The following is a 25,602-nucleotide window of genomic DNA, read 5'->3' as shown; positions in this document are numbered from 1 at the left end:
TAATTTCTGGACCTCACTATCTTCTAAACATCATTCTCTGAACAATTTTTATGTGGTATTTTCCCATACTGAAACTCGGTGACACTTTCTTCAACAAATTCAGTCATCTAAGGAATTCCTAAAAATTAGTATTTTCTACTTGGTAGATGATACCAAGTTCTTTGAACTGGCTGCCTTTGCTGTTTATCTCCTTTGCTAAAAATTCATTGACTGCTGACACTAATTCATGCAGAATTCAACTGGTGATACTTCTCTATCCAGCAATGTGGGTGTTATACTTCAGTCATTATTTGTTCTTTTCTCTTAATGGAAAAAGTGTTGCTTTAAATATGCCCGTTCATCCTGTTGTTTCCCAACTTCACAAAAACAACTTTTAATACTCTTCAACACATTCTGTTGTATCTTATGTCTCCTCTTGTATTTTAGGGTTCATTTTCCGATGATTTTTTGGTTTTCCTCCTTGTGCTTCAAAATTGATACTTGGCAGAGAACTTAGAAATTATATACTGTGATTTTCTGTCTTTCAAAGGCCAGGTTGTTTCCTTATCAGGTCAGCAAGGATTCTCCCCAGAAGCTCTGAAAGAGCCGTGTTTATTACCGAACTCGGAGAAGTTAAAAGCGCAACTCCTGCAGGCTCACACAGAGCTGACTAATTCAAAGCAAGAGTATGAAGAATTCAAAGAACTAACGAGGTAAAGTGTAAATACACATTCATACTTACTGTTTCAATATCCCTTCATGTTGGGTTGTCTAGTGTTTAACATGGGTAGGATTTTAGTTGAGCATTTACCTTAAATGTTCTACTATAGCAGCTAACTTCTTTTGACATGAAGCAAAAGGGCTTGCATCTTGCTCTTTTCTTTTTATTCAGTCATTTTTTAAAAACTGAGGTACAATTGACCTAAACTTCTAGTCTTTAATAATATATTTAGTAAACTACATGATACAAATCTTTTGAGGGATATACCTATTGAGATGAGTATCTGTTAAACTCATTTGTGAATTCTTTATCTGACCACAAAATTTAAATCATTGCTGTTATGAATTATATTGGTATTTTTAGAAATTACAGTTTTGTTAACATTCTTGATATACTGTGTAAAGGAAAACAGATAAACCACCTTCATATTATATGTAACTAAGATTAATCCTATTCTAAAAGATAAAGAAATATTTGTTTTAAAAATAATGTATCACATGAAATTGTTGTTGAATTATTTGGGCTTTTGACTTGGAGCATACCATTTGCTAGTTGAGTACTTTAAACAGTCATCAATCTCTGAACTGCACACCTCACCCAACTGGACAGTGAGGGTAATAATCTGCCAAAGTCTCTGATTAAAGGGATAATTCTAAAGTTATATGAGAGTATAAACTACTCTACAAATGTATGGCATTCCTTATTACCTGAAATACTCCATTTTATCTTATCTATTAGAAAAAGGCAGGTGGAATTAGAATCAGAGATTCAGTCTTTGCAAAAAGCGAACCTTAATCTTGAAAACCTTTTGGAAGCAACAAAAGTCTGCCAGCGGCAAGAAGTTTCTCAACTGAGTAAAATTCATGCTGAAACACTGAAGGTAGGTAATCTGAAGCTTAAATCAGTGGTATCTAAATTTTTAAAAAATATTTATTTATTTGCTGTGCTGGATGTTAGTTGCAGCATTCAAACTCTTAGTTGCAGCATGTGGGACCTAGTTCCCTGAGCAGGGAATGAACCTGGGCCCTTTGCATTGAAAGGGCTGACTCTTAGCCACTGGACCACCAGGGATGTCCCTGCTATTTTATTTTTAAGTGGCATGATCTCTGGGTTTACCTTTTTTTAAAATCAACCTTACTTTCCTCACTAATTTGAACTTTCCATATATAAATTGTTCTGTTTCTGGACTTTGTATTTTCTTCCAGTGTTCTGACTGATAACATGATAACAATGCATTGTTTTAATGACCATACCCTTTTTTTTATATTGACCAGGGAAGTCTTCCTAAATTGTTCTTTTTAATAGTGACTTATTGCACATTTATTTTTTTATATGAAGTTTTTGTGTCGACTTATCAAGTTTTATTTTTAAAAATCTTATGACAGTTTTGCTTGAGACTGCTTTGAATTGATAAATTTGTTTCCACATGGGCCTTTCTTCTGTGCTGGCTCTCAAGGATACTTCTTCTATTCTCTTAATGAATAGAATTGTAATTTTATCCTCTGTTCACATAATTACTAAATAAGTTATTCTTTTCATGTGTGCTAATGTTGTTTTTCTAATAATTTTTTGCTGCAGATCATAACAACACCAACCAAGGCTTATCAACTTAGGTCTCGGTCACTACTGAAGTTCAGCCCTGAACCAGAGAGCTTTGGCTCTGCGCAAACCCAGAATTCTAGCAACTTGGATAATGATATCTTAAATGAGCCAGTGCCTCCTGAGATGAGTGAACAAGCTTTTGAAGCCATTTCTGAAGAGCTGAGAATGGTGCAGGTAATGTTCAGTTTTAGAAAGAAATAGACTTTCACTTCAATAAATTTTCTTTATCATTTTAACTCTTTGGTAATCTGCAGTGTTTGAACCTGCTTAGTATCAAAATCATATCTTTTTAAGGATGTAAGGTCCTTACATCCTTAGAAATCAGCCTATTCTTGTTCTTTTAATCCAGCATTTAGCAAGTCACCTTCTGGTCTCCTTGGGGTTTGGTTCTCTTGTGTATAAAAAGACCAGTTTGCCTCTAGCTTCTAGTTCCAGAACTGATTTATAAGATACACTGTTATATATGCTAAAGAAGATGAAATAGTTTGAAAGAATCTTATGATAGTTCAAATTTTAGACAGCTTTCCGTATATTTGAAATAACACACGAAGTTTGTTTACCTCAGAATTCAGTGATTTATTTTTTGTACAAGTTTTTCTACTGTCTAGTAAGACTTGAAGCTACATCACCCCAAATTCTGAAAGTTTACCTTTCACGGACATGGAGGCCTTTCTGGTGAGGTCATTCGATAAAGGCTTGAGGAAGCATCAAAGAAGTCTTAAGATGGCTCTGATTTAGTCTTTGATTTTAATTTTAATCGATTCTTTCCTTTGTGCTTCAAATTACCAACTTTGACAGGCCACGAGTATAATTCTGAACCATGAGAAATCATCGGTATAGTCTGTTTTTTGGCTCCATACTGGCTTTTGATACCTTTGTCCATATGAGGTTTTGCGTTGTGTGTTTTTTAATGCAGGAGAAATGGTGGAATGTTTGAGATGCATTAAAAGAATTTTTGACCCCTGAAGTTCTTGTGTTGCAGGAACAAATGAGTGCCCTTCAAGTCAAGTTGGATGAAGAAGAGCATAAAAATGTAAAGCTTCAGCAGCAGATTGACAAACTGGAACATCATTCTACTCAGATGCAGGAGGTGAGATTGCAAGCATGACCTCAGAAAATGTCTGAACCTCAAAGTAAGAACCTGCCAGGAAGGAAATGACTTAGGAAGCTTGGGTCAAGGTCTGTTTGAGTTGTATTCTCTTACTTTGTTATTTCAGCGACTCCTCTGATAAGGAGACACACACCCCTAGTCTGAATTTAAAACTGCATTTGAAAAACAGAAACAAAGTGATTGTTGGGTGTGTGTTTTAGCTTGCCAGTATTCCTCTTCCGGTAAATTGATCTCTTTCCCAAAGCTTTTCTCATCAGAAAGAACTGATTGGACCAAACAGCAGCTGGAACATCTCTCTCAGTTGAACGTCCTTGAAAAGCAGCTTCAAGACACACAGACCAAGAATGACCGTGAGTCTGGACACTAGGAGCTTCCTAATCTGAATGCTGTAACTCAGTAACTTTTTACTGATATGGCTTAGTGTTGTGTCTGTGTTTTTAGTTGGTTGGTCCTGTTTGTTTTAAATTAGACTAGATGAGTAATGGAGAAGGCAGTGGCACCCCACTCCAGTACTCTTGCCTGGAAGATCCCATGGACGGAGGAGCCTGGTAGGCTGTAGCCCATGGGGTCGCTAAGAGTCGGGCACGACTGAGCGACTTCACTTTCACTTTTCACTTTCATGCATTGGAGAAGGAAATGGCAACCCACTCCAGTATTCTTGCCTGGAGAATCCCAGGGACAGAGGAGCCTGGTGGGCTGCTGTCTATGGGGTCACACAGAGTCAGACACGACTGAAGCGACTTAGCAGCAGTGATGAGTAATAGTAATATAAAGGGTCATTTTCTCCAAGACTGCTCTCAAAAAAATGATACAAATGTTTGCTTGAAGTTTGAGGACCACTTTGAAAATGCAGTGTCTTAAATGCATATGACAAATGTTTTAAGAGTTTTAGTAGTGATTAAAAAAAGCATAAATTATATATCTGTATATATTTGTAGATGTGGGAATGTCATTTAATTCCCAGTTTTTCCAGTTTATGTCTCCTTTTATCAAAGTATTTACAGTAGTTTACTAAGACAAAAAAGAGAGCCATTCTCTTTTGTTTGATCTATTAAAAAGTTGCCCAGTTTTAATTCCAGTTGGAATTAAAATTAAAAATTAAAAAATTTTTTAGAAGACCAGAGTGTTTAACCTATGTTGGAAAGTTCTGGTACATCTGCAAAGGGTTTTCAATAAGTAAAGACTAGGTCACCTAAAGTATGTTAAAATCTCTTGGATTTTTTCTTATATTAAGAATTTTGATGCACATTCTACAGGAGAAATGTAGAAAAATCAAATGACCTACATGTGAGGGTCAGATATTAACTTTTTGGGGGGGTAGGAATATATCAGCATTCAGGCTTCCCTGGTGGCTCAGAGGTGAAGAGTCCACCTACCAATGCAGGCAATGCAGGTTCAGTCCCTGGGTCAGGAAAGTGCTCTGGAGGAGGAAATGGCAGCCCACTCCAGTATTCTTGCCTGGGAAATCCCAGGGACAGAGGAGCCTGGCCGGCTACAGTCCAGGGGGTCATAACACAACTTAGCAACTAAAACAACATACCAAAGTCCATGGGTGAGGGAGAGGAAGAAAACAGAAATCTCAGTGTTCCTGGATACCTCCCACTTAGTAGTTCAACATTTTTACATTTTTGTGAAGGGTACCCATCAAATTTATTTGCCTATTTTGTAAAAACACATGTGACAAAAAGCCTGTTAAGATTTATTTTGTGTTTCTTTGTTTTAGTTTTGAAAAGTGAGGTACGTGACCTGCGAGTTGTTCTTCATTCTGCAGACAAGGAGCTCTCTTCAGTGAAACTGGAGTACAGTTTATTCAGAGAGAGTCAGGAGAAAGAACTCAACAGCCTTTCCGAAAGACACATGCAGGTCCAGCTTCAACTGGATAATGTCAGGTAGAGTTGTTCTGTTCTGTTTTCAAGTTGCCTGACTGGCTTGTCACCTAGGACTACTTAAAGCACAAGTGCTGTTTACCCAACTCAGGCTAGTTTAAAAAATTCAGGGGTAATTTACTGGGACTTCCCTGGCTGTCCAGTGGTTAGGGCTCTGTGCTTTCACTGCTAAGGGCCCAGGATTGACACCTGATCAGGGAACTAAGATCCAGCACTCTGTTCCAGGTGGGGCCCAGCATGTGCGGCCACAGGGGGAAAAATGGTAATTTATTGATACTGGGAAGCCCCAGAGGAGATTTTGGTTTCAGGGACAGACTAGATTGAGTCTCAAACAATACTGTTAGTATGCACGCCCTTCTCTGCCCACCACCCCTGCCAAGCTTTTCTTCCTCTCTTCCTCCCTCCTTCGGCTCTCTATTTCCCTCTGTGTATTGCCCTCGTTCTCTTCTGCTATTGAGAACCTTCCTCTTTTTGATAGGGAACAGACTGCCTCAGACAGCTCCATCTTCTATCTTCTGGTGTAAGAATCCCTGCAAAGAAATAGTGTCTCTCAATTGCCATATATCAATCCCAGAGAAAATTGTGGTTATTCTTGCTGGAGTCATCTGATTACTTTTGGACCAGTCATTTACCAAGGGTTGGCCCAGCCTGGGTGATGTGCCTGTTCCCTCTCGAGAAGGAAGGGTGTGCTCTTACTGGACAGTACAAGGTAGACCAGATCAGTAGTAGTCCCCGTTGTCCACCAGAACGCCAGAGGCTGGCTAGTTAGTCAAGTGCTGGTCATCTTGAAACAAAGTAATCTTAAAGATGTAAACTGCTTGTTTCCACTGTTTTTTTTTTTTTTTTTCTTACTAATTTCAGCCTTTTGCAAAATATAACTTAAAGCTATCCTATGGTTTTGATGCTACTTCCTGAGTATCGCAATAATTTAATAGTGGACATTTTGATCATGATACTCTGAGTGTGATATAAGTGTGACTCCTCACTCTAGAAAGGCTACTAATAGACAACCTTGAATTTCATTTTTATAGACTTTGCAAAGACTAAAATCTGTAATGCTTGAGTGGTTTCTGAATATACAATAAAGAATTAAAAATAGAGGACAAAAACTTGAGGCCTGCAGGCCAAATCATCCATAGACATGTTTTTGTTGGATCTAACCAGTGTGGTGGTCAGATCTTTTTTTTTTAATTTTAACTTCTTTTTCTTTTCATTTTTTAAAAATTTTTTGGTCATGCTGCACAGCATGTGGGATCTTAGTTTCCCAACCAAGGATTGTAGCTTGGAGTCCAAACCACTGGGCCACCAGGAAAGTTCCCCAGTGTGACTTAAAAAAAAAAAAAAAAAAGCATAACATTTAAAAAATTGAGATCTTTCCTGTAAAGATCCATATTTCAGCATCCTCTTAAAAATCCAACAAGTGGATGGCGCTGGGCCCACATTCTTGCCTGCCAGCCATCCTTTAGTGGAGGGGGACCCTGTGCTGAGTTCGTGCAACCTCCACTCCCCTGCACCATCTGCCAGCACCAAGGCTGGTGATCAGTGGCCATTTATCAACACTCGTGCACTGTTCCTTTTTCTTAGACCTGGCATTTGTTTTGAACATCTAAATCATGAAATCTTATCTTGGCTCTGTCATCAGTGAATTTTATATGATCTTTTTGCACTCTTGAATTATTTGATCTGTTTTATATATACAGTTGGTATCATAAACACATATGTGCCCCTTCCCTATATGTATGGTCTTTAGCAATTTATAACTTGCTGCTTCTGCTCTGCTTGGAGTTTGTGGAACCAGATAGTTCCAGATCTGTTAGCCTTCTGTATACAAGCTGGGACATCTGTTTTGAGTGGTCCAGAGATCAGTTCATTGTTTACTAGTTCTTGGATGAACTCTTGATGTTTGAGTGTGTCACAGTATGTTGCGAAGCAGAATAAGAGGGTGAAAACCTAAAAAGCAGTAAATAATAATCATGTGACTTAAAAAGATAGTTCTATCCTGAAGGAATTTATTCTCTTGTTCAGGTCGAAGCCACATTTGCCATCTTGAAAAGTCTTCCTGGATTTGGAGAATATGTGCTGAGTGAATAGAGTTGAGCTAGCAACAAAATTAAGTCAGTGGCCAGTCTTTGGCTTACAAAGGGGTTAGGTCTGGACCTCCCTAAAGGAGTCTCATCACCCGAAATTACCAATCAATTAAGCATGTCTGGTTGACTCCATGGGAGAAAGAATGAGGAAATAGGTGGCTGCAGGCTGACACATTCACCCTGTCTTCTCCATCCCCCGCACACTAATGTTTGTGCATCATGACCATTTCACACAAGTCTGTGAGAAGCTTTACATCAGTCAGGCTTCTGTAAGTTGGGAATGGTCTGTGAATGGGATCAGTGAACTGCAGATAAGTCTGGCGAGCAGAACTACATTTAACATCTCTATTTACATTTGTAAAAATGTTTTCCTGATAAAGATTAGAAAATGAAAAGCTGCTTGAGAGCAAAACCTGCCTGCAGGATTCCTATGACAACTTACAAGAAGTAATGAAGTTTGAAATTGACCAACTTTCAAAAAGCCTCCAAAACTGCAAAAAAGAAAATGAAACTCTGAAATCTGATCTGAATGTAAGTTAAGAAAGGTACTGGTTATTGATGAATTTGTCCTGGATGTATGACTCTTTGACCTATTTCTGACTTGTGTAATGGCCCATTGTGGCTACCACGTGGAAGGTATTCCGTGTGTTGACTACACGTTAAAATCTAACATAACATTGTCTTTTAGAATTTGATGGAGCTTTTTGAGGCAGAAAAAGAACGCAATAACAAATTATTATTACAATTTGAAGAAGATAAAGAAAACAGTTCTAAGTGAGTGCTATTTATCTTTCCCATGGTTGACTAGAATATCATTTACTACTACATTCTTTATCTTGTGGGGCCTTTTTTTTAATTGCTATAGCCTGTTAGGTTATTTTTTTTTTAATTTCAAAATGACTATCAGATTCTTTTGTATAAATAGCTATGTAGAGAAACTTAATTTTTTCAAAACATTTAATAACTATCTACAGTATTTTTTAAATGAATAGCAGTTGGTGGTGATCAGAACTTGGGACCTTCTGTAAATAAATCATGGTATTTATTATTGGAAGATGGGAACTGGTTTATTGCTACTATAAACCAGTAGAAATTATTTCTATTCTTTTCTACTATTCTTTCTCTCTCTGTTCCTTTATTCTTCTGGTCCTTAGGATGAATGCCGTTGTCTTTCTTCCCTCTCTCAGAGTCCTTCTCCTTGGTGATCTCTCAGTCTCTTCGTTTCAGCCAACAGTAGGATAATTACTCTAGTAAGAAGAATTTATGTTAGTTTATTCAGCAGATACTTGTAGAGTTGTTACTATGAGACAGATTCTTTTCTAGTTCCTGGTATACAGTAGTGACTCTTATCTATTTGGGAAAGACAGTTAATATTTAATCATTCATTCAGATGCTTAGTGATAGCCAGCAAGCCAGGCACTATTCTAGTAAATGCCAGGACATTTAGAGGTAAGACAGTGAACAAAATATCCCCACCCTTAAGAGGTTTAAATGAGAGATAAGTGATAAATATATGCTCGATGTTATGTTAGGGAGTCCTAAGTACTCTGGAGAAAAATAAACTGTCCTGGCACAAAACTGGGTTCTCGTTAAATAACTACTGAAGAAACTAGTTCAAATTTCTGATCCAAGTGGAATGCAATTCCTAACACTGTGTAGGAAGTTCAGTTGCATTGAATGTCTTTTTCATGAATGGACTCAGTTTCCATTTCCATTGAATGAGTCATGACTAGAAGATAATTCTTCTTTTCCAGAGAAATCTTAGAAGTACTTGAAGCTGTACGTCAGGAGAAACAGAAAGAGATGGCCAAGTGTGAGCAGCAGGTAAATATCCTATACTCTTAACTATGAAATTTGAAGTTTGTAACTTTTATTCCTGATATCTAAATAGTTTTGTTATAAAAATTGTTCCATGTTTCAGATATTGAATATTAGTAATAAAACGATGGAGTTGGTTGTATTCTTTTCAGCTCTTTTTTTTCTAACCCCCAGATGGCTGTAATATTAATTTGTTGTCCTGTTAACCTTGGGTTAAATAAATTCCTTTCTTGATTGTAACTCACTACACCCTCACCCTATAGGAATGCAACTTTATCTGGAGGGTGGTGCCTGGTTTAAGAAAAAACACCCTTGGAGGAAATAAGGTTTTTGGTTATCAGAAAGAAAGGATCATAGAATGTCAGCAGGTCTTACTCATGGCCAGAAGATGATGTAATATCCCTAAGACCCCCCGAGTGACTCTGTATTCATCCCTATGTGTAACCAAAGGTACATAAGCAAACCCCAAAATAAAGAAATCGGATCAGTTTCCGGAAAAAAAAAAAAAAATAATTTGTTGGTGGCTTCCTGATGGAGACCACAAAATCATTGTCTTTTGGCTCAACTGTTTATTTTCAAATATTACACCTTAGTGTATACTGTTTAATACAAAGAGCAGATTTCAACTCCTTTTTTTCTTTTTTTTGATATATGTGCATGGTTAACTTTGTGATTTAATGCTCTTTCTAAAAATATTAATTTCCCCCCATAGATGGCAAAAGTACAGAAACTAAAGGAGACTTTGTGTGCTAATGAAAAAGTAATCAGTTCTCTGGAGAAGTCTAGAGATGCTGACAAGGTAGGTAGAGGTTGAGGTTATAGCCCCCTGTGTATTCCTTATAAATGCTGCCTTCACATTCTGGTTTCCTGCTCCCAAGGTGATGGGTAGCCAGCATGTCTGTATGCATTTAGGCTGTGCTCATCTTCCAAAGTTCCTGGAGAATGAGGTCTTTTAAGTTAACTTTCCTCATAACTTGAAGTGCCAACTGTTACGTCACAACTGCAGTGTTTCTAAAACACATCCCTACCCCCTTTAACTAAGATGCCGTTAATGCAACCTTTTCTCATTGATTGTCAGTCCCCTGATGTGAATACTCAAATCCCTGGTGTTGGCTTTAACTAGAATATGTATGCCTGAACATATAATTAGATATACATTCCTTTTATGTCCAGTTCTTATTCATTCATAAAACCAATGCAAATGATGAAAATATTAGAAAATCATTAAAATATAAATTGATAATATAATGTGATGATATTAATAATGTAATGTGATACCTGATATTCTGCTAAAATAAAATTGACATCTGTTGTCCTTTGGAAAGGTAAACTATTTATCATTAAAGAATGATCTCTTTGCTGTCACTTGGTATGAAGATTCCTCTCTGTCCTTGTTAGGAAGTTGTAACTGACCTCATGAGCCAGATCCAGGAGCTAAGAACCTCAGTCTCTGAGAAAACAGAAACAATAGACACCCTGAGGCAAGAACTGGAGGACATCAATGTAAGTTCTTTTGCCAACTAGATATTAAAATTGAGCACAAGACACAAAAGCTTCACACAAAAGCAAGGTTCTGTGTTCACCCAGGTTTGGAAATATGTACTGGTGAAAGCTCAGCATGCTTGGGTATCTGCAGAACCTGCAGAGCCCTTAGTATGCTGACATGCTGTGTGCTTCTCAGGAAGGCAAAGTCACTTGTAGTGTTTCTCAGACCTCACTGACCTGGAGAAGAGTGCACTCTCTGCACAGTAGGGAATTGCTGATCCAAACCAGATCAGAAACAGATTGGCTGTTGTCTCTGATGGTTAAGGGTATGTGGTGTTCCTTAATTGCTTAAAAAAAAAAAAATAGCATATTTTAGTGATGTTCAGAAATGTCAGTGATTTAAAAAATGATTTTGTTTTTCTATTATTGGACTTTATCATTTCCTAAAGTAAATGCTTAATTTTTCTGCATATAAGTGGTGATGCTTCCTCCATGCCTTGGGTCAAGGTAAAGTTTTTTTGTTAATGTTCCTCATTCCTCTGCTCCAAAGGGAGCTTGTTGCGCTCCATACTGATTTCTGATAAAGATGACAAAACCAGATGTATTTTCACTGATACCTGCAGGACTTTTCCACTTTTGGAATTTATACATTTACTGTTCTATTCCTTCATTCAACAAGTAGTTATTAAACTAATTTGTGTTAATCTGGTCAACATCTTAGAACTCAGACTCATTTTTCAGTTACTAGAGTATTATTACTCTAAAAATAAACTGATAATAAGGCAGACAGATCTTGTATCATAATTTTCTTTTCTGTAGGGCAAATACAACTCTGCTTTGGCTGACAGAGAAGAGAGCAAAGCATTGATTAACAGACAGGAAGCGGAGATTCTGGATCTCAAAGAAGCCCTGAAACTGAGAATACTCTCTGAGGACATAGAGGTAAATGTTAACACATCATGACTCTTTCTGCTTTTTTTAGTTGTCAATATATTTATGTGTATATTCATGAGTAAATAAAAGACTTTTTAAAAGGAGTAAGTCATAATTAGGACCATTTTCCCTAAGGTAGTTACACAATTGGTAGATAAAACTAAGCTTGTTATATTTTGTTCAGTTGATTTATCTTCATTCATTTGTGCTAACACCATGCTAAGTTCTTGTAACTGACCCTCTTCTGAAAAGGAAGGAGAGTGGAAATTACCCTTACTTGGATGTAGTGGCAGCAACAGGGAGCAAAGGAAGAGCTGATTAACCTCAGAGTGGCTTCTTGTGTTTTAGCTAAAACAGATTTTGTTTTGTTGTTGATGTAAATGTATTTTTTTTTAAATTAAGTAGTACTGTCATGTGGTTCAAACTTCAAAATATATAAAGCAATATCCTCGCGTATCCTTCCAGAAATATTTTTTGGCTAGTTCTGTATACCTTGATGGAGCCTACTATGTATACTGCTTTGCGCTTGCTTTACAAATAGTTTTCTTGCTACACTTGAAACAAATACAACAAGTATTTATTGAACCCTCCTGCCATATAACCTGTACTTGTTTTCCATTTGGGAATAGAAGAATGATTGAAACACAGTTATTTACCATGAAGCATGCAGTCTAGCTTAAGAGGTAGATGTGTTATGAGGTAATAAAAGACTTGGGAGCCCAGAAAAGGAAGCAGTTATGCCTGGAGAATTCCTTAGAGCTTCCAGAAGGAGATAGTATTTGTACAGGACTTTGCTAGGGAGGGAAGCATGGCAGTTGTGAATGTTTGTGGAGGATCCCCATCAAGGGGAATAGTTAGTTGTGAGTGTCTAGAGATGCAAGAGCTTAGGCAGAGTAGTTTCCTGAAGGAGAACTACAGTGACCCAGGAACCGCTCTGAAGTCAGCAAAATGCAAATTGAAATAAGAATTATTTTTTGATGTTATAACTGGTGAATATTAAGACTTGAAGATATGTAGAGAAAGAGGATTATTTGAACTTTTGGTGAAGTTTAAGTTCAGCCTTTTGGGAGGTGATCTGGTAATAACATGTAGCCTTAAATTTTTTGCATATGCTTCAAATTTGCACAGTTAGAAATTTAGCCTAAAGTAATAATCTAGATCTGGAGAGGGGCATGGCACCCCACTCCAGTATTCTTGCCTGGAGAATCACCATGGGCAGAGGAGCCTGGCGGGGTACAGTCCATGGGGTCGAAAAGAGTCGGACACCACTGAGTGACTAAGCAGCACAAAATAATCTAGATATGAGAATAAGATGCATATAGCAGTGAGAAATTCAGATCAATTGAAATATTTAGTGGAGGGTTAAAAGATACATCCATAAGATGAAATAGAGCCCACTCAATGAAAATAATATACGGTAAGTCACCTACATATGAACAAGTTCCGTTTCAAGAGTGCATTTTTAAGTCCAACAAAGATTTTTTGGCTGTGCTGTGTCTTCATTGCTGCACGTGGCTTTCTGTAGTTGTGGCGAACAGTGGCTACTCTCTAGTTGCGATGCTCGGGCTTCTCATTGCAGTGGCTTCTCTTGTTGCAGAGCCCGAGCTCTAGGGTGTTTGGGCTTCAGTAATTGTTGCACATGAGCATCACTCCTGCTTTTACACTTGCTTCCTGACATCTTGGGCTTGAAATAACGATACTGTACCACTACTACTATATACAGTAGTATACAGTGAAGTACACAAAAGCAGAACCACTTGCAGAGGATGCACACATGTGACAATGCATGCCCAACGCCTGAACTAACTTCCATGATTGGACATGAGAATATACATTACACCTTTGAACGGTCACAACTTGAAGGTTCATATGTAGGGAACTTACTGTCATAAAAATAAGTACATGGGGAGATATTGTGATCTATCAAGTATATGTGTGCATATTATGTATATGTAATATTGTATGTTTAATGTATATGTAATATACACTATTATACACACACATACACATGCACAGGGCTTCCCTGGTGGCTCAGACGGTAAAAAATCCACCTGCAGTGTGGGAGACCCGGGTTTGATCTCTGGGTTGGGAAGATCCACTGGAGAAGGGAATGGTTAACCACTCCAGTAGTCTTGCCTGGAGAATCCCAGAGGACAGAGGAGTCTAGCAGACTACAGTCCATGGGGTCTCAAAGAGTTGGACACAACTGAGCAAGTACCACTTTCACTTTCATACATGCACATTTGGAAAGTTAGGTGGAACAGCTTCTGCTCTAATTTGGTAGAGATTACATACACTGTGGACATAGGAGTTGTGCATGCAACCTCTGGGACTTCGAATTCTCTCTGCCGTTTTCTATCAAGCTGCTCCCCTGAAACTTTGACGGCCTGTGATGCTCTAACACAGGTAGCTGAGGGGTACTTGTCTTTAGAACTGTTTACCTTCCCATGTATAGAATCTATTGGAGAGACAACAGGTAAACTAGAGACCAGTGCCTGGAGTCCTCCCAAGGCAAGAGAGATCAGCTTTGATTACATGGGGGTGAGGGGAGAGAGGAACAGAGAGCAGTGAGACTTCAGTCTGGCTACTTAAATGAATTTACTGTAATATTTATCTCTAGACCTGATGACTTAAATATTAACTGCTTGGTTTGTCTTATAATGGATTAGCATATAAGCCAAAAAAAAGTTCTCACTTAAAGTTCTCACTTAAGTTCTCACTTTCCTAGCACTTTAAAACTCCTGCATAGTAATGATTTGTAAATTGATACTGGAGCGGCACAATTAAGAGGGTCTTCTTCCGTGGGCCTTGTCCCCTAACAGAGGGACATGCTCTGTGAGGACCTGGCGCACGCCACTGAGCAGCTGAACATGCTCACCGAGGCCTCGAAAAAGCACTCAGGGCTTCTGCAGTCAGCCCAGGAGGAGCTGACCAGGAAGGATGCCCTCATCCAGGAACTTCAGCACGAGGTGAGATGCAGGGGGAGCATTACTCAGGAAGGGCATGGCGGCGGGCGAAGCGGGGCTGCATGGTGGTTGAGCTCATGAGGTCACCGCCTTGGGTAGTTCTCCACATTCAGAACAGCAGGCTAGCAGGGTGTGTAGGTGGGCTCTTAACAGGTTGCTTCTTTGTGTTCAGACTTGCATGGCTGTCCTCCTACCCACCCTTGACCCTTGACACATGCCAGCAAGTTCTGACTACTATGGCAAAAGGTTATGGCTGACTTCCATCCTCATTTTTGGCTATTGTGGTTTTATATTTTGTAATTTTCCTCAGATGACCATGTGATTACTTGTGAAGCTTAAAAAGAAAGTTTCTTTTAAAGTGGAAGTAATTTCAAATTATCAAATAGGTCATGAAAAAAATAACATAAATAGTCCATTTCCACATGCCCAGGGAAGATTGTCTGTTCTAATTGGATCATGTCCCCATGTTATTGTCTAATTTGTAACCTCCTGTTCAATTTTCCCCAGCTAAACCAAAAGAAAGAGGAAGTAGAACAGAAGAAGAATGAATATAACTTCAAAATGAGGCAACTAGAACATGTGATGGATTCTGCTGCCAATTATCCCCAGGTACTTTTCATAAACAAGAGTGCATTTCAGGAGGAATAAGCGATTTTGTGAACGATGAAAGCTGAAAATTGCTAAAACTAGCTTTGTCTTTACAAAAAAAGATTGTCACAAACACCTTCTCTGTTTTTTTGTTTTTGATGAAAAGGTACCAGTGTTTTATTTGTTTTACTTGGACAAGAATTAGGATAACAAACTATGTGTGGCCTGTGTATTTTCTTCATGGGTGGCAAACACATTTACCATCTTTCATTTACCAATGAAATCTTTGTAGCTACTTCATCAGGTATTTGGATGAAATTTGATTTTATTTTAGAGCCCTAAAACACCACCACATTTTCAAACACATTTGGCAAAACTCCTGGAAACGCAAGAACAAGAGATAGAAGATTGGAGAGCCTCTAAGATTTCTTTGCAACACCTTATAACAAAACTCAATGAAGAGAGAGAAGTCAAAAATGCTGAGATTCTCAGGATAAAGGTAACTGGGTAAATTTTTTTCAATGAATTTAATGTTGCAAAATAAGCAGTATCTTTCATGGTGACTGAGGATCCACAGTTCAAAAGAAACAAAACTGAAGTGTAAGATGCAGAAAAGGTTTCCTGTCAGCCCAGCTCCAAGCTACCTGGTTTGCTGTCCCTGAAGGCTCTGGGTGTAGTCAGTTTCTGAGAGCTTTTCAATGCATCTGTAGCCAGGTGTTTAAACACAGTCTCCCTGTCCCTTTTTTTTTTTTTTTTTTGCCTTGTGATGGTGTCATATCATACAGGCTGCACCAGCTACTGTCATGACAGTGCTGTGAGACTTTTAGATCTTTGTCAGTTTAATAGCTGGAACACATTATCTCGTATTTTTTAATTTGTGCTTTTATTATTAAGAGTCAGATTGAGCATCTTTTGGTTTTTTGTTTCTATGAGCGATATCCTTCACCCATTTCTCTGTTGTTGAACTTTTTCTTAATTAGCTACAGGCGTTCTTTATATATTAGAGAGATTTGCTTTTGTCTGTGATAGTGAAAAAGTGCATTTCTCTTGTTTGCCATTTCTTTAAGCTTCCTTCTAAGGTTTTTCACCTCACTTGTGGAGGGTATGGTTTTTGTGTGTGGGAGAGTGTGTTTAGGGCGATGTTAGGGCTGGAAGGTATGGGAAGGAGTGCCTGGGTAAGTGTAGTGTGGGTGTGGGGGGCGGCGGGTAGGGAGGGTGTGATGCTCCATAGAAGATTGTCTGTGAGCTCATCGCTCTGCAGTGAGTATTTGTTTTAGAACAAAATTACCTTACTATACGAACAGGATAGAGGGGATCGTTTTTATTACCCAGATTGATACAATCTTGGTACTTAGAAGAAATTGGGTCAGGTTAAAAGAAATAAAAAAATAGATAAGCAGAAGTAAATCAAAATGGTTGCTCCAGGATTTAACCTGGTAGTCCAGTGGTTAAGAATCCCCCTGCCAATGAAGGGCACACAAGTTGGATCCCTGGTCTGGGAAGATCCCACATGCTGCGGAGCAACTAAGCCCATGCACCACAACTGCTGAGTCCATGCGACCTCGAGCCCATGCTCTGCAACAAGAGAAACTTCCACCATGAAAAGCCCAGGCACCGCAACTAGGGATTAGCTTCTGCTTGCCACAACTAGAGAAAGCCCTTGCTTAGCAATGAAGACCCAGGGCAGCCAAAATAGACAAATAAAATAAAAAAGAACACTCCTTACAGAAAAGTATTTATTTCTTCTGGATGGTTGTGCTCATGATTTTCAAGTTAGAATACAGTTAAGTATTTTGAGGCTGTGGCACGTCAGTTTTTTAAAAAATTAGAATCTATGAAATAGAATCAAATAGAATATTTACCAAAGTAGGTAAGTTTTGTTCATCTTTTCTCATAAAGGAATTTTGATGAATTTTAATTTTAATGTGATTTTTTTTTTTTGGTGCCACACACGAGATCTTCCTTGCAGCATGAGCAATCTTTTGTTGTGTCATGCAGGCTCCAGAGTCCTTACATTTAGTTGTGGTGGCTCACAGGCTTAGTTGCCCCATGGCATGTGGGATCTTTGTTCCTTGATCAGGGATCAAATCCATGCCCCCTGCAATGGAAGCACAGAGTCTTAAGCACTGGACCACTAGAGAAGTCTGATTTATGTGATATTGATAAAGGACTATGTTTAAGACAATAGGGGTATGAAAATCAATCACATTCCGAGCCCCCAAGAGCTTCTCATTGTCTACTTTTTAATCCAGTGATATGCAGAACAGTGTTCAGTGTGTGGAGGGAACTTAAAACAGAATACCTGTCTTAGTATGCCCTGGGGAGCAAAATCCTGTCTGCTGTCATGTGTTTTCTGAAAAGACCTGATTTGATGTTTTTAGGAGCAGTTGTGTGAAATGGAAAACCTACGCCTGGAGGCTGAGCAGTTGAGAGAGAAAAACTGGCTCCTGCAAGGTCAACTGGACGATATCAAAAGACAGAAGGACAACAGGTAAGAAAGAGCCTCAAGAACTCTGTGGGCTGAATCTTGGCCTGCCTGGGTACTGCTGAGTGAATGAGGTCGGAGTAGGTTTCACAGCGCGTGTGATGTTTCTCGATGATCCAGGAGCTGCTTCATCAGTTGCTTCTCCATCAGGTCTAATGAGGGGTTTTCCAGAGATGGAGAAGGTTGTCATGATCTTGCCGACCCTGATGACCTTTTTATTGCTGTAGAGCTGTTGAAATTAATTTCAAATGTGTGAAAGAAATAGTTGAACCAAACTGTCTACTTGTATCTGAAAGAGGGGTTGGAGCTCAGGGAGCATATACGTCAACAAGACAAGGATCAAGGTTCTGCCTGCAGAAAAAGAATTTCCTTGGTTTTGCTTCATGGCTTCCAGTGGAGAGAAAGCTTCTGGGAAGAACTTTATAGAGGGGTGTTCTCTTAGGTCTGGGTAGGGGTGTGTGTGTGTGTGTGTGTGTTGGTTTTGACTCGTGTGTGTGTGTGTGTGTGTTGGTGTGTGTGTGTATGTGTGTTGGTTTTGACTCAGGTGTGTGTGTGTGTGTGTGTTGGTTTTGACTCAAGTGTGTGTGTGTGTGTGTGTTGGTGTGTGTGTGTGTTGGTTTTGACTCAGGTGTGTGTGTGTGTGTGTTGGTGTGTGTGTGTGTTGGTTTTGACTCAGGGGTGTGTGTGTGTGTGTGTGTGTGTGTGTGTGTTGGTTTTGACTCAGGCAGTTTTCTAGTTGTATCTGCTAATGGCCCAGCATCTTGTCAGGGGCGGCCACAACCGGGCTATGTCCTCTCTGTTGCTTGAAAGTCGTGTGATATTGGACTAAACCTGAGTCTTTAGCACTGAAAGCACAGAGTCTTAACTACTGGACCACCAGGGAGTTCCTCCTAGATGTTTCTTTCAAGTTTTAGTGAGCCAAGGAGATGGTCATTTTGTTAAGCGTCCTCTTGTAGGGATTTACCTTCCCCTTCGGAGTGATTCTGATGTAGGTAGCTCATAGTCTGCTCACCTAGTTTCCATATGCTCCACCCCCATGTCCAGGCATATTAAAGAAAAGCATTGTACATCGTATACTGTCTTTTATCAAGAGTTAGTTTAAGCATGAAACACAGAACATTTTCAGATCATTTATAAAACCACAATTTAAAATACTTCATAGCCTTGTGTTCCTTATATGAGGAGCCATACAGAACCTTCTTCATGAAAGATTGGAAGAAAGTTACAGCCCAGGGGTCAGCCTGTTTGATAACTGATGTCTCATTGGAGCAGTCAGATTCCTGCGTTCAAATACCACACACCTTGGCATTGTTGTTTGTGTAGTAGATGTGAAATTGATACTTGAATAAATTTGACAGTGGTTTCCCATCCTCCCTTCCTAATCTATGCAGCAAACAGAATCATTCAGACAGTCAACAGCCGAAGAATGAACAAGAAGTGATCAAAGAAAGACTTGCTAAAGTATGATTTTTTTTTTCACATAATAGTTGTTTTCCTTGTCTGAGACATGCTTTTATAGTTAACATTCATGATTATATATTTTAGAAATCATTCTATTATTGAAATTTTGCCTTTTTTGTATTCCCACTTAAGTTTGATATTTGCCATCATTATTTGGCTATAGTTGAAAATTGAGAGTGAAGTAGTCTTCATGCCTAAATAGTAAGCCTATTGTTCACATAGAGTTCTCCATTTAGAAACAAGTATCCTATTTGAAGCATTAAAGGGCACAGTACATGTGTGTATTTGGGATTATGGAAAGGGATATTCCCCCCCATTTTTTTTGTATTTGAAGTATAGTTGATTTACAGCATTGTGTTAGTTGCTGGTATACAGCAAAGTGATTGTTATATCTATATGTGTATTCTTTTTGATATTCTTTTCCATTGTGTTTTATTATAAAATATTGAATATAGTTCCTATACTATACAGTAGGACTTTGGTTGTCTATCTGCTTTACACATAGTAGTCTATATCTGCTAATCCCAAATTCCTAATTTATCCCTCTCCCCCTTTCCTTTTTGGTAACCATAGATTTGTTTTCTGTGTCTGTAAGTCTGTTTCTGTTTCATAAATAAGCTCATTTGTATCATTTTTTTTAGATTCTATCTATAAGTGATAGCATAAAATACTTGTCTTTGTTTGACTTACTTCACTTAATATGATAATCTCTTGGTCCATCCATGTTGCTGCAAATGGCAGTATTTCATTCTTTTTTTATGACTGAGTAATATTCCATTGTCTACATGTACCATATCTTTTTTATCTATTCCTCTATTCATGGACATTTGGTTGCTTCCATGTCTTGGTTATTGTAAATAGTGATTCTGTGAACACTGAGGTATAATTATATTAAAAAGGATGTTGCTTTTATTATTATTTTATCATTTATCAGTATTTTATTATAATATTTTGTTATTATCATGGTTTTATTAACATGAGTGAACTGGTTACTTTCAGTGTTTTGTTTAGCAATGTTAAGAACTTAAGTCATTTTCTCTTTTTCTTTCTTTAATCCTCTTATAGAATAAATTGGTGGAAGAAATGCTGAAAATGAAAGGAGAGTAAGTACACTCTTGTAATTCAAGTTGTTGTTGACCTTTTCCTTATTAATACCAAGCAGTATTCCTCTAAAGGAAGAAATAATTATAACCACAAGGTAAGAAAATTCTTTCCTTTTAGTAATAGTGAACATGGTATGTGAACACAGTAGATGGTTACAAAATTCTTGCCTTAAATGCCTCTTGCTAAAGGGGTTCCTCATGTGAAGCCATTAAAAATATATATGCATCTTAAAGAAGTAAGTGCCAGGAAAACTTTAGTTTCCCTGGGGCAGTTGATGGGTTTTCACTTCTTGGACAGTGTGACCAATGAGAACCGACCAGATTTCCTTCTCACTTCATTTAAAACCTTGAGGCCCTCTCAGACCCATAGATGAATACTCTGAATTCTTCTGGTCTTGACTTTGGGTCTCTTTATATGTTCTCTATGGACATAATTTTATTTTATTCATATAGTTTCATGTTTTAACTTATGTAATCTTATAAACTGCCTCAGTTCAATTCAGTCGCCCAGTAGTGTCTGACTCTTTGCAACCCCATGAACCACAGCACACCAGGCCTCCCTGTCCATCACCAACTCCCGAGTTCACTCAAACTCATGTCCATCGAGTCAGTGATGCCATCCAGCCATCTCATCCTCGGTCGTCCCCTTCTCCTCCTGCCCCCAATCCCTCCCAGCATCAGAGTCTTTTCCAATGAGTCAACTCTTCGCATGAGGTGCCCAAAGTATTGGAGTTTCAGCTTTAGCATCAGTCCTTCCAGTGAACACCCAGGGCTGATCTCCTGCGTGTTCTCTTCAGAATGGACTGGTTGGATCTCCTTGCAGTCCAAGGGACTCTCAAGAGTCTTCTCCAACACCACAGTTCAAAAGCATCAATTCTTCAATGCTCAGCTTTCTTCACAGTCCAACTCTCACATCCATACATGACTACCAGAGAAACCATAACCTTGACTATATGGACCTTTGTTGGCAAGGTAATGTCTCTGATTTCTAATATGATGTCTAGGTTGGTCGTAGCTTTTCTTCTAAGGAGCAAGCCTCTTTTAATTTCATGGCTGCAGTCACCATCTGCAGTGATTTTGGAGTCCACGAAAATAAAGTCTCTCACTGTTTCCATTGTTTCCCCATCTATTTGCCATGAAGTGATGGGACCAGATGCCATGATCTTAGTTTTCTGAATGTTGAGCTTTAAGCCAACTTTTTCACTCTCTTTTACTTTCATCAGGAGGCTCTTTAGTTCTTCTTCATTGTCTGCTATAAGGGTGGTGTCATCTGCATATCTGAGGTTATTGATATTTCTCCCAGCAGTCTTGATTCCAGCTTGTGCTTCATCCAGCCTGGCACTTCTCATGATGTACTCTGCATATAAGTTAAATAAGCAGGGTGACAATATACAGCCTTGATGTACTCCTTTTCCTATTTGGAACCGGTCTGTTGTTCCATGTCCAGTTCTAACTGTTGCTTCCTGACCCGCATACAGATTTCTCAAGAGGCAGGTCAGGTGGTCTGGTATTCCCATCTCTTTCAGAATTTTCCACAGTTTATTGTGATCCACACAGTCAAAGGCTTTGGCATAGTCAATAGCCTGCCTCATTCTTTGCTAAACATAATAAAGGGTATTTTTTTAATCAAGTTCAAAATAAATAAGTTGGTACTAACAAAGTGATAAAACATTAGAAAGCTACTGTGTGCTCTGAATAGAATAAATCTCATCAGGAACAGAGGTTCTCAAACATTTGAAATACCATGTACCCTCTTGCACATTTTTGGAGTTGACTTTAAAATTTTTCATTGTAAGTTTAAATTATTGCAAATGATAGAAATTTGAGCACAGAAAATAATGATATTTAGAAATAAAGCTCTTGCTGATTTCTTTTAAAAGTTATCCAAATTATTTGATACTTTCTCTCCATTTAAAAAATACATGAAGAAATTCCTGAATCTGTAATTTTACATTGTTCCTTTTTCCTTTGAAATTATTTCCATTCTGTTCCCATGCAGAATTATATGCTAATTTAATATAGTGTTTGGAAAACTTTTAGTTGATGGCCCAGTCGTATAACTCATGAAAATATGTATGGAAATTATAAGTAATTTGTAAAAGTGGATCATATTCATATGGTTCTGAGTATTATATTTTTTATGGATTGGGTTTTCATTATAATTATTAAAGTATCCTGAGTTTATTGTAGATTTTTACAAGTAATTATTACACTGGTAAAATTTTCTTGGGACTTCATTGCTGAATGCATTTTATCTTAATGCTTTTTCTTTCTTCAGCTCATTCTGTCACTTAGTTTTGGAATCAGACAGTATTCTCTATCAGTTCTAGTCCTACTTTTTTTTGATCTATTGATAGAAATGTTGAGACATCTTATTCACATAGTAACTAAATGGCAATGGAAGAAGTTTTGTTAGAGTATTTTTATTCAATTATTTGAGCTAGTTCAAGTTAATACGCCAAAAATTACGTAGTGATTTCTCACCAAAAATTCTTTTTAATGATCAGCTGACAAAGACCACTTAACTTGTGAAAGTTTTGTTACTCAGTTGTTGAGTCATTTGCTTCATAGAATCGTATACTTAACAGAGTATAGATTTGGAATGGAGCTTTGTTCAACTCTTTTATCTACATATGAGCAGTTTGGCAACTGGTTCCCAGCCAGTTCGCTTCAGGGCTAGGACAGCAATCTGGATCACTTACTGGCTCTGTGATAATCCAGCTGTATAGTTTGTAGAAGTGTGGCTATTTTAGAAATAATACCCAATTGAGACCTTCTAGTTAAAAAGAATAAAAGCATCTAAGCTGATATGTAATTTATTTCATGATCTAGTAACCAGGAATCTCCAGTGATACACTGTCCCTGGAAATATAGGAGCCCAAACTGTGGCAAGTGACTCAGTCTTCAGAAAATGACACACACAGTTTTATCAGTCCCAACTGAGATGTTTTTAAAAAGCAACAAAGAACTGAATACCAAGCCAACAGTGGTGTAGGCAGTGTTTCTGGAGTTGCACTGACTCAGTGATGCCATCATTGATTCTTTCCATTCTTCTGCATTTGGTACCCTTGCTTATGACCTCTTGGCTGCAAGATGGCTGCTGCAGCTCCAAACAACATACACAGGAGGATCACAGTTTACAGTGTGGTGGGTTCAAAAGGACTTTACCAGAGGAAAAGTACTCACAGGAGAGCTCAAGATTTTGTCTCCTTAGCCAAAATTAGCATGTCTGCAGGGCAGATTGAGAAAACCAGTATCTGGCTGTGGCATAGAGATAACCACGCTCAGCTCAGACCGGTTATTATTTACTAATTTTCGGGAACTGGGTGTGCTTGTCCTCTGCCTTTCTTCTCCCACACTGAGTTTTTATAAAAATTAATGGGTAGGAAACTGTAGTGTCTGCCATGCCACAAAGCCTTTTCATCAAACAAAAGCAAAATTCATAAGAGAAATGCAGAACAGCTCCAGGTGAACTAGGAAAACATCAGTGCCAGCCCCACACTGTCTCCTGAGTTTCCACGGAATGTAGTCTGAAAACACTGCCCTAGGAATCGTTGGCTTTAAACGATATATTCTCTGTATTATGTCATTTAAATTATCAGTGTTGTATTCCATATGCATTGTAAAATAAATAAAAAGTATTTGTTTCTTTGGGAAGGTTATAGGATTAAGTTAGTTTTGTGAAATTCTGTATAATTTTTTGGTAATCCTTTTTTCTTTCCCCTTTGAACACTTAGTTGTTTTTGAACACTTTTTCTTCAACTTTTTTTTTTATATTGGAGTATAGTTGATTAACAATGTTATGTTAGTTTCAAGTGTACAGTAAAGTGATTCAATTATACATGTTTCTGTTCTTTTTCAAATTCTTTTCCCATTTAGATTATTACACAACATTGAGCAGAGTTCCTATGCTATACTGTAGGCCCTTCTTGGTTACCTATTTTAAATACAGTGGTGTATACATGTCCATCCCACACTCCCTGTCTATTTCTCTCTGCCACCCTTTCCCCCTGGTAACCATAAGTTCATTCTTCAAGTCTATCAGTCTGTTTCTGTTTTATAAGTAAGTTCATTTGTATACTTTTTTTATTTTTATTTTTTAGATTCCACATATAAGCAATATCATAGGTTATTGGTCTTTCTCTGTCTGGCTTATTTCACTCAGTGTGACAATTTCTAGGTCTATCCATGGGTAACCCTTCTTTTTAATGTTTATTTGCAAGTGATAGTTGCATAAAGTGCATATCCTTTAAGAAATGACTACTCTCCCATCGTCTGAGAACCAGTTTTTGAAATCAGAAATGATTACTCTAAGGGGCACTGAATAAATCTTGCAGACTCTAATAATACTTAAATAACAGTTCCTCCAAGGGCTACATCTAAAAATCTTCATTCTAACTTTTTGTTGTATAAAAAAATGGATTATGGAACTTTGCAAAATGTAAGTTTGGGGTAAGCAACTCTTGCTATCTTCCTGTTCTGTCAGAAGGGGAAGACTGAATATTAGTGATACTTTCAAGTCAAAATCCTGGGCTTGGGTGACAAATGTCTGATTTGAGTACTGTCTTATACTTGTGTCCCTTTGGAATATTATAACTCGATAGTTCCCATTACAGCCTGGAGCAGCTCCAGAGCACCCTTCAGAACAAAGAGACCGAATACCTGACGATGACTGAGGAAGTCAAACGAGTCAGAATGTTGGAGTCTAAAGCATTCCAAGAAAAGCAACAGCTGAGATCAAAGTTGGAAGAGCTGTATGAAGAAAAAGAGAGAACATGCCAGGTGCATTTCTGTGTTGGTTTTTATGAACAGAGCCGATCAGCATAAGGATGCTGGCTGCGATTGGGCACCCTGTAGCTGAGAGTTGCTCAGAGCATGTAGAGATGTGTGGTCACGAAAGCTGGGAGCCTGGGCTCTGTCTCTCCCTCCCTCTCCTCCTGGAAGGCATGCAGTAATGTTATTTTAAATGAAAAATTCAAAGCAGCTCATTTTTACCTTCCCTGGATTGATTTCCCTACAGGAGATGGAAATGTTAAGGAAACAGGTGGAGTGTCTGGCCGAGGAGAATGGAAAGTTGGTGGGTCACCAAAACCTCCATCAGAAGATCCAGTACGTAGTGCGGTTGAAGAAGGAAAATGTCAGGCTTACTGAGGTAAACACCTGATTGTTCTAAATAAGCTCATTCTGATTTTTAAATGATTATTTAATTAAAATTTAATTATTGAATCACTTAACTGCTTGGAAAAAAAATTGGCCATTGCTAGTCCAAGCGTAATTTGGTTATCATACCCATGAGATTCTTGTTTACTGTTAAGTAGTTTATCAGTGGAAATTTAAACTTAATGAATGCTGAGAATACTTCTTACTGTAAGAATTA

At 38.2% G+C, this 25,602-nt stretch overlaps 1 protein-coding gene across 2 annotated transcripts in view; it reads left to right on the top strand.

The window, feature by feature from the left end:
• Positions 1 to 25,602, top strand: part of KIF15 (kinesin family member 15) — a 64,458-nt gene that overhangs the window by 28,511 nt on the left and 10,345 nt on the right. For both annotated transcript variants that reach the window (XM_040246036.1, XM_040246037.1), the window contains exons 15-34: positions 530 to 692; positions 1,439 to 1,580; positions 2,279 to 2,476; positions 3,285 to 3,392; positions 3,658 to 3,763; positions 5,137 to 5,302; positions 7,767 to 7,917; positions 8,075 to 8,160; positions 9,141 to 9,210; positions 9,917 to 10,003; positions 10,603 to 10,707; positions 11,509 to 11,631; positions 14,445 to 14,591; positions 15,096 to 15,197; positions 15,511 to 15,675; positions 17,558 to 17,667; positions 19,053 to 19,122; positions 20,188 to 20,225; positions 24,842 to 25,007; positions 25,246 to 25,377. In XM_040246036.1, the coding sequence (XP_040101970.1) occupies positions 530 to 692; positions 1,439 to 1,580; positions 2,279 to 2,476; positions 3,285 to 3,392; positions 3,658 to 3,763; positions 5,137 to 5,302; positions 7,767 to 7,917; positions 8,075 to 8,160; positions 9,141 to 9,210; positions 9,917 to 10,003; positions 10,603 to 10,707; positions 11,509 to 11,631; positions 14,445 to 14,591; positions 15,096 to 15,197; positions 15,511 to 15,675; positions 17,558 to 17,667; positions 19,053 to 19,122; positions 20,188 to 20,225; positions 24,842 to 25,007; positions 25,246 to 25,377 (2,435 nt within the window). The remainder of the gene's footprint in view (positions 1 to 529; positions 693 to 1,438; positions 1,581 to 2,278; positions 2,477 to 3,284; positions 3,393 to 3,657; positions 3,764 to 5,136; positions 5,303 to 7,766; positions 7,918 to 8,074; positions 8,161 to 9,140; positions 9,211 to 9,916; positions 10,004 to 10,602; positions 10,708 to 11,508; positions 11,632 to 14,444; positions 14,592 to 15,095; positions 15,198 to 15,510; positions 15,676 to 17,557; positions 17,668 to 19,052; positions 19,123 to 20,187; positions 20,226 to 24,841; positions 25,008 to 25,245; positions 25,378 to 25,602) is intronic.

The sequence above is a fragment of the Oryx dammah genome, unplaced genomic scaffold, assembly GCF_014754425.2.
Source record: "Oryx dammah isolate SB20612 unplaced genomic scaffold, SCBI_Odam_1.1 HiC_scaffold_9, whole genome shotgun sequence".
Classification (NCBI taxonomy): domain Eukaryota; kingdom Metazoa; phylum Chordata; class Mammalia; order Artiodactyla; family Bovidae; genus Oryx; species Oryx dammah.
Note: the sequence above shows the minus strand (reverse complement) of the source record. Positions and strands in the feature narration are given on the sequence as shown.